General features: G+C 47.1%; 1 protein-coding gene across 3 annotated transcripts in view; it reads right to left on the bottom strand.

Moving 5' to 3' along the window:
- Window positions 1–1,332: 1,332 nt before the first annotated feature.
- Window positions 1,333–8,792, bottom strand: part of LOC149329813 (uncharacterized) — a 65,070-nt gene continuing 57,610 nt past the window's right edge. For 2 of the 3 annotated variants that reach the window (XM_089560504.1, XM_089560505.1), the window contains one exon: window positions 4,773–8,388. In XM_089560504.1, the coding sequence (XP_089416630.1) occupies window positions 5,896–8,388 (2,493 nt within the window). In that variant the 3' untranslated portion in view covers window positions 4,773–5,895. Of the gene's footprint in view, window positions 1,395–4,772; window positions 8,389–8,792 lie in introns of those variants that run through there. The other variant, XM_089560506.1, reaches the window with a different exon arrangement.

Below are 8,792 nucleotides of genomic sequence, written 5' to 3'. Positions count from 1 at the left end.
GAAGAGACGTTTCGTAGTCTAATTCATTTATAACTCGTATCTTAAAGATCTCATGCAGACTCCTTGATTCGACATTGGGGACACAACTGCTTATATTGAATGGTGCATCTTTTTATGTGGCGTGTCTTTGGAGCGCATTAAAAACCCAACTTTGTACCTCATTACAGCACAGCCATGGTAAAAAACACATCTCGCATTGTTTAACATAAGCCATTTTTTTTAATCTCCTCGTTCTACTTAATATGACTACGCTTTTTCGAAGTGTGCTTTTTATGCCAAAAAAAAAATAGGCTTTTGACGCTGGTTTACAAATGTCGAGTGAAGTGCTTTCAGTTGTCACTAGATGGCGCGGCCTTATTCATCTAGCCTTATTCATCCATTCATTCTTCTAGGGTGCTTCATGACCAGCGTTGCTTTAAGGGCGAAAACACCGCTCACGACAGCGCCATATTGGGTCTCAAATTACTGTCCGGCAGCATTAAGCACACCGCGGCGGCGAGCCGTTTTGAAGAAAAACCTACACATACCCCATGAAATTGAGCGAATTTGGTGTCCTTCCAGGGCAGCGTGGTACTATAGATTGTTTGAACAGCGAATATGAGTTAATCACGCTAAAGTATATCATCTCTCGCCGCTAATCTGCCGAGGAACTCGACGCCTTGCGAACTGTCGCTACGTTCACACATCGGGCATGGCATACTCTAGTGTTATCTGTTGACCTGGACATATTTCATTATTTTTCCAACAAGCAAGATTACTCATTTCGAGCTGCATTTGCATATTTGACAAAGACTGCCACTCAGACAGCTTGTTCGTAATGAAATCAAGTACGAGAAGTCGCCTTTCACGGCTTCTAAAATTTCTGTAATTATCAGGATGCAAAGTTGAAGTTATTCGTTATTGTTCTCGAATGCATGCATTTAGCATGCCTTATCTCCCATACTTCGGAACTTCGTTTCCAGCCATCTCGTTTGACCTGCGATTCCCACTTTTTTTCTGCGCACGCTGTCCCGGGCAAAGCAAAATAGCCGCTCTCCTTTTCTAGTATGGGCAAAACACCCGGAAACACGACTGCCCTTCCCAGCTTGATTTCCTAGCTCACTTCAAGCTTCAAGCTCACTTCAAGCAAAGGGGCGTTGCCCAGTGGGAAAAAATCATGCACTTGCATTTTTCTAGCGTTCCCCGCCACCTTTCTTCTCCCGATTAGGGACTCGATGTTACGCGTCGCAGCCCTTTTTTTCCCCGATTACAGCCGTCACGGTACACATCGCACCTTCAGCACCACGTTGTCAGAAGTCGCCTATTTTGCTCACCTGATCAACAGCCGGAGCACCGATGAGTTTGGCCGGGAAAGCTGTAGTCGTTACGCAGCTGACTGCAGCAAGGGTTCACATCTGCCAGGCCACATGAAAATTGGTCGAGTGCTTTATTCAGAACCTAACGACAAACACGTTTCCCATTAAGGCAGCCGCTTTATTTACGCGTTCTCGCTGGTAAGCGTGTATGTGAAGCTCTGGTCTCTGCATTTTGTTTAGTTTGTTATTTTAACTTCATGCCACCAAGGCCTTCTAAATCCTACCTCTACTTCTTAGCACCAGCTCACTACGAATATCCTTGCTCCGTATGTGTATCTTCCGCCCATCGGTAAGCAAAGAAGTCGCGGCTGCGTGACGCCAACGAAAGGGGCCTTTTTTTTCACTACTGGGGGAAAAAAAAGTCTGGTTTCGTTGGCGGCACGCAACCACATGAATAAAATTTCTTCACGCGTGTTTCTAGGCTGAAATGTCCGAGAGCCGCCGCGGTGGCTCAGTGGTTATGGTGCTCGGCTGCGGACCCAAAAGACGCGGGTTCGAGCCCGGCCGCGGCGGCTAGAATTTCTTTGGAGGAGAAATTCTACAGGCCCGTGTACTGTGCGATGTCAGTGCACGTTAAAGAACCCCAGGTGGTCGAAATTTCCGGAGCCCTTCACTACAGCGTCTCTCATAGCCTGAGTCGCTTTGGGACGTTAAACCCCATAAACCAAACCAAACCAATGTCCGAGAGATTACTTTTAAAGCGAAAGCTTTACTACTTGCACTTTCAGCCTTTGCCGTGGCGCGGCGGTGCCACCACCACCGGCGCCTAACGCCTGCGCTCTCCGCTAGGAGCGCAACAGGTGCTTTGTGACGTGACGCCGAAGAGAAGGGCGACCGACTCGCGCCGTCGCAAGCCGCGGCGGTGCCACCACGGCGTGGCTTCCGCGATCGAAGCGCGCTTTTGAGCAACGGCGCGCGCCGCCGCCGGAGCAGATCGCGGCGGCAACGACGACGGGCGCCTAACTCCTGCGCTCTCCGCTAGGAGCGCGATTGTGGCGTTACGCTGAAGAGATTTAGGCTCGACTCACGTCGCTAGAAAGCAGCAGCTGTGCCAACCACCAGCGCCTTAACATTGCTTCGCGGCGATGCCGCCTACCACTAGGGAGGCTCGTCGTAATGCGCGTAAAAGAGAGCGGCGAGCTACAGAGACAGATGAAGAGCGTGAAACAAGACTCGCTAAGCGACGTGCCCAGTATGTGGCTCGGCGAGAACGTGCGAGCTACGTAGATTAGCCAAGTGATCACCACAGCAGCACCAAGGTATACAATGAGTTTCACACAAGCACCACAACAAAACGACTATCATGTGAGCGAGGGCGTAGCCATGGGTATTGCTTTCGCGATTTCCGGCTTAACCAAGTTGAGCCACAGCCATTTTTTTGCCTTCCTTGATGGCAGCCGCCGAGATGAGAGCTTCTCTGTCGTGATCACGCACCCGTGTCTTTCTGCGCACTTCAATTAAGTCAAACGTGGTTTTCTAACTAACCGAAGCCCATACCTTAATGAGATATCTATAGCTTTGCCCAACTACTACGGAATGAGGCGGCAAGCCAAGTATCTTTTGGAAATTGGAGCAGACGGTTCCGGGGCAATGGGGAAGGCAGCCTGCGTTGCTCCAACTTCAACTTTTTAGTTTAGCCTAGTGGGGATGATGGGATTGAATCAGAGTGATCATCAGGTCTCATTTTCTGAGGATTCTTTGGGAATCAGTCGCTTTTGACGTTCTTTTCTTCATATTTTGAGAACAAAAAACGGCTGCGGCTTAACCCAGCTAAGCATGGTTATGCAAGCGAAAGTCAAGCTTGCATATCAAGCGTGAAGTCACGCTGCAGCCTGCTGTTGCCGTGCTGCGTGTCTGCCAGAACGTCGTCAGTTGTGTCATGATAGAAGCTGTGGCCTAGTGTTTAAAGCGCTTATATCATCTGTTGCCTTATCAAAACAGAAGCCTGCAATCTGAAGGCGTAGAGCGCACGTGAAGTTTGCATTATGGAGTCGGAATCCAATAAGTGAATAACAGTAGAGACTTTTAGCTGAGCCGATTTACGTTTTGCTCAGCTGGGAGCCCCCCAACGGAGCGCCAGCGGAACATAGCGCGAGTACAGAGTTTTAGCATAGCGTCTAAAACGCCCGAACGCGCGTAGTAGAGCGGAGCGCTATGCTGCCGCACCTATTTGTGAAAAACGGGTCTAAGCTGAAACGAATATGATTGACGCTTGCTTTTATTACGCTAAAATTGCTGAATAAAGACATTATTTGTGTTTCTAGCGTACTCTTTAACATTAGTGGTCCTTATAATCTAATAGTGAGTATGCGTGGTTGAAAAAAAAAAAAACATTAGGCACTGTGATGGTCAAGACGAAGCCCCGCTCACTCGCTCGCTGGGTGCTCTCCGCTAGGGTGACCAGACGAGCGGGTGAGCGTGCAGTGCCGTAAACTGCGATAAACCAGCTGGCCGTCTGAGCGTTGCGCGCATGCGCAGCAGCGTCCCCTCTCTGCCACTCCGCTCCGCGGGTCGCTGGCCCGCTCTGCTAAAAGTTTCTAATACCGATGCGCGGCTAAATAGAGCTGCACCAGCGAAGACAACGCGAGGCGCGAGCCAGCGTGGACCATTTCTGCAGCCAACTGAACACGTGACCAAGCGCAGCCAATGTTTGAGACTAAAATGGCGACAGAACGCACCCGTCACTTCAGAGCAAATTTTCGAACTGTCGCTTTCTAAAAGAACTGAGTTTGACCGATATCGATAACAACGAAGCCAGAGAAATATCAAGCAATCTGTTTTTGATGCCGATTACATTAGGGTGTTGCTGCAGTGTGTTCCTTTTCATACCTGGTTCAAAGGATCATGTCATTTTTCGGTGAACTTTTTCGGAAAAAAAGGCTCGGGTTATAATCGAGTAAATACGGGATGTCTCATGGAACCTTACTTTCAGTAAGTTCTTACAACTTTCGCTGATTTTAGCTGTATCTGCGTGTCTTTTCAACGTTTCATTCAATCCCACTATAAGTAGGATCCAAATTTTATAGCCTCCAGCAGTTTCTCTCTCTCTCTTAAATTGCATTTCTGAATTTGTCTTCCAGACATCTTTCATGCTAGGTACAGTCGAGCTCATGATGTCGACTTTTGATGAGGTTCACTCATGTTTTCATGTCACACTTTTTTCCTTCGGTCACTCACTTTCTGTCATTTCATTGTAAATGTGATGCAATGACGGCAGCTCAAAGGAGGCACTAGCTGCGCGGGAATAATAAATGATTTAGTGGATAAACACTTGCATGCCACAGAGAAATTCAATTTCAAGTCAAGTGACTGTGCTGTCGTTTCCTGTCTGTCTTTGAGTGCTCTTGTTAGTATGTCTGGATTGAGTAAACAATAAGCACTCTTGAGGGCATTGGGAGACCATCAAAATGCGCTTGGTGTTATATTTAGCGTTTTTGTATCAGAGACATCTGCATTCCAATCAGCAACTTCTTTTTCACTTTGGTGATGCGCTGTACGGATGCGTGGAAATACAGCGCACAACATAGGCGCTCGCATTAACTGTCGCTGCAGTCCGTCAAAGGATATATGAGTAGCTGAGCGCTTTACTGTTCCCATATAAAGATTCCAGCTTTTTCATGTTAAAGAAATGTTGAGATCAGCGGAGGGAAGTAAATGAGAGAGGGCTGTCTTGAAGGCACGCTCCCCATGCAGATTTCTAAAACACGGCGGCTTATGCCGATGATTTGGCTCACGGTATTTCATAAACGTGGAAAAGAAGCAGTCTTAAGTGCACAATGAAAAAAAAAAGATTTTTTGCATATTTTTCCGCTTTATTTTGGGTATGTTGTGAAGTCTGGCAAAAGGCAAAACCGAAAACAAAAGAGAATACCAAGAATGCAAGAATGCTGGGGCATACGTTGGCTACAACGTACCAATTTTTTTTCTTCACCAATGACACTCACAAATTGTGTCGAGCTCAAAAAGGTGGGATGGCCTAGATGTACGCAGTGTAATGCACACTTGGAATTAGGTGAGTGAAAAACAGATGCGAAGACTAAAAGGGCACAAAAGCTTCTCTTCCTTGAACATTGTCCACATTGTCCTTTCATCAAACAAAACTCCTTGATTAAAAAAGCAAAGCCTATCGAATGTACCAGAAGCCTTTGTGCAAGCCTTCTTCCTAACGAAGTGAGGGAAATGGTGTTGTGCACTAAATGCGCAGCAGTTTCTGTATTGAAATTTTTTTCGCGTGCTGCACCATAAGAACCAAAACTAGCCGCAGGTTATTATGCGTGAAGCCGTAGAAGTGGTATGCTCATGCAGCCCTCAATGGCGTATTTATTTCGCTACTTTTCTGGTCTTAAGGAAGAGCAAATCTCCTCTCAATATTTGGCAACGTTCTGGAGTCGGGACATCTTCAGAAATTAAAGTTACTGGTCACCGTAAAATAAGCGTTCACCGAGTTTACACATATAAACTTTGTCCTAACATTTAACTTGTCAATCTTAACTGACCGTTTCTTGAATATATTCCAGAATTACTTCCGCGATGCTGACACCTAACTCTCCTTCTCCGTGAAAAGCTCTTCATCTGAATCATCTCTAAAGTCCTGAAGATTCTTTTTCTCAGAACCGTATGCCGGCAGGCCTTCGGACTTGGCCTTATACACAGATGCATAGACGCCCGTCTCCGCCTGTGGTATGTTCAAAGGTTGTGCACAATCAATATTGATTTGATATCGAGGAGCCGGACCCTTTGGAGGCTCTAAATCACTTCCAGACGCTTGGCTATCTTGACTGGCATTGCTTGCGCGGGTGCATTCTGTAATGGTCGCCTTAGGCGCTGAAGCAGCGCCGCTCACCGTTTTCGCTCGCACTGCCTCCTCTTTTGAGAGATCCATTTTAGCAGTGTCAGCCTCTGTATTGCTTTGGCGAGATCCGAGCGTTGTGTTTTGAAAACATCCTTCTTCGGTTGAGCGAAGACCGCGCTCGTAATTTGGCAGCGAATCTTCAGAAGATTTTGTCCTCACCTCTACCGCCTCTACTGAACCCTCAGCTGAACTCCGGAAGGTTCTTGCCGTAGAGGTTGCAGAAACTGAATGAACTGTTCGTTGTGAAGTTGCTGTCGAGAAATCAGAGCCGTCAAGTTCAGCTTTCAACGAGGGCACACTTGGGAAATCTTTGTCGCTGGTATCCTCTGAATCCTGCTTTTCACTTGAAGGGACCTCTTTTAAACGCGCTTCTGTTGTGTATTTTACAACGAAAGGCAGCTCTTTGCTGTGATATTTTCCCGCTGTCTGTGTAATCTTTGTGGTTCTTTTTGCTCCAGACGGCTGGTAACCAGCTTTACGCCCGTGGAACTGGTACCAAGAAATCTGCCGGTCGCTGTAGCAGCTGCACCGTTCAACTGTGAATAAAGAATTTAAATAGGGTTGTTTTTTCAACAACTCACTAGTTTCAGATGAACTTCGGTGATCTTCTTGGTGAGTGAAATGTGCCCCATCGACGTGATCCTCTGCTCCCGATTCCTGCTGTTCATTTGAAGGGACTGCTTTAAAATGGGCCTCGGCTCTTTTGTGGTCACTTTGGGTGACTTCGCTCTCGCGACATGAGGGTCGCTCTTTTCCTGACAATTTCTCTGCCATGCTTGCACCGGCGCTTCCGGTAGTTCCTCCAGTTGAAGGGTAACGAGCTTCATGTTCGCGAAGTCGGCGCTCGGGCTTTTGTGAGTAGCTGTAGCTCTTCCGCTCACCTGTCACAATGGAACTAAATTCGGGGTCTTTTCTGAACAGTTCACTAGTTCCAAATGGACTTTCGTGACACCCCAGCTGAGTGAAAATTCCCCGATCGACGTGATCTTGGTGCCCTGAATCCTGCTTTTCTCTTGAAGGGATGGCTTTGTGATGTGTCTCGGGCGTTTTTTGGCCCCTGTGCACTACTTCAGTATCGTCGCATGGAGGTAGCTTTTTTCTGGACGTATTTCCGGCTATGCATGCACTCTTTGTGCTTCCGTTTCCTCCAGATGACGGATAACGAGTTTCATGCTCATAACGCTGGTGCTCAGACTTCTGGCCTGCGCTGCGGCTGTTACGCCCACCTCCGTCTGAGGACATTTCCTTGGGTTGCTTTCGGGACACCTGACTAGTTTGGATACCATTTCTGTGAGATGCTTGCTGACAGAAAGATACCCTATCGACGTTTCCCTGTTTTTTTGCAGGAATAGTATTCACTTGTGCCGTTGAACATATTGCATCATCCATGCGAACGCGCTTCGGTGCTTCTTCACATAGGACATCACTCGTTTCGTGCTGACAACGTTCTGAATAGGCCGTCTGATGACTAATGCGATTGCCACAGTGATGTTCCTCTGAAGAAGCTGGTAATAAATTTGACTTTTCTGCAAGCGTACTCGTGAGCATTTCACGGAACCACTTTGATCTAGCTTCATTCGTCCCAGTGTGTTGAGGCGGAACCACTGAAGCCATTGATTCAATCGTGCATTCGCCAGAAAATAATGAGTCGACCTTATGTTCGGTACTGCGCGCCCCAGGGAAGCACTTGCTCTCCTCGGGCACGCTTCCTCTGCTGGCCTGGTCTGGGCGATCATGTTCGACAATGGGCACGAGTTCACTAACATCTGAGCGCAAGCAATCGGCTACTGAAGATGCTGCTGATGAATCTTGCTCTTCTACCTTCTCGAAGCATGTTTCTTCACACGTATCCGTTGTCGTGATATATTGTTCTGAGAGCGCTGTGAATGTATCGACGCCCCGTTCAGAAGAACCGAAGGCAGATGTATGCTGAGGGTTACAAGATGACCGCCCCACTTCATGGTCCCGACAGCTTTTTGTTGCGACAGCTTGTTGAGACGCTGTGTCTCGTGCCGCCGCAAAGGCATTGGGTTCGTCTGACACTAGTCGCGTTGCGATCTCAGCCGCTTCTTTCTCGGAGAGCATGCTAACTTCCACAGGTAAGGCTGCAGAAAAATTGCCTTTTAGAGTGGCACATTCTGACAGCTCCTCATCTGCATCCGGGTTCTCCCCCTCTGTTGCCTGAAAAATAAATGGAAAGAAGAAGCATTTTTCTGTCAGGTACGATCCTTTTAAATATCTTTTTTTTTTGCATTACAAAATATACGAGGAAAAATCGCGCATAAAAATCTTAAAGATAAAATAAGAAAAAATAAATGCCCGCTACTCCACACTGCATTCCTAGTCTAGACATCAAAGTGCCGGCTTATTTTTGTTGCCCAAAGCTGTGACATTTTTAACCATTGGACAAAATTCATGCGAAAAATACTGAATATGAGTTCACTTTGTATGTATCCCACCGCTTTTAGTGCTTGCTGCATGTAAAAAGGATGAACTGAAATGTTTTAAAAAATGGGGCAGTGTTAAAATACGTGTACGGGGATTCTGGCTTTCATTTAGTCGTACGACAATTTCTTCGTAAACAC

The sequence above is a fragment of the Amblyomma mixtum genome, chromosome 9, assembly GCF_055824585.1.
Source record: "Amblyomma mixtum isolate Tamu chromosome 9, ASM5582458v1, whole genome shotgun sequence".
In the NCBI taxonomy this organism is placed as follows: domain Eukaryota; kingdom Metazoa; phylum Arthropoda; class Arachnida; order Ixodida; family Ixodidae; genus Amblyomma; species Amblyomma mixtum.
This window is presented reverse-complemented; position numbering and strand designations above follow the sequence as displayed.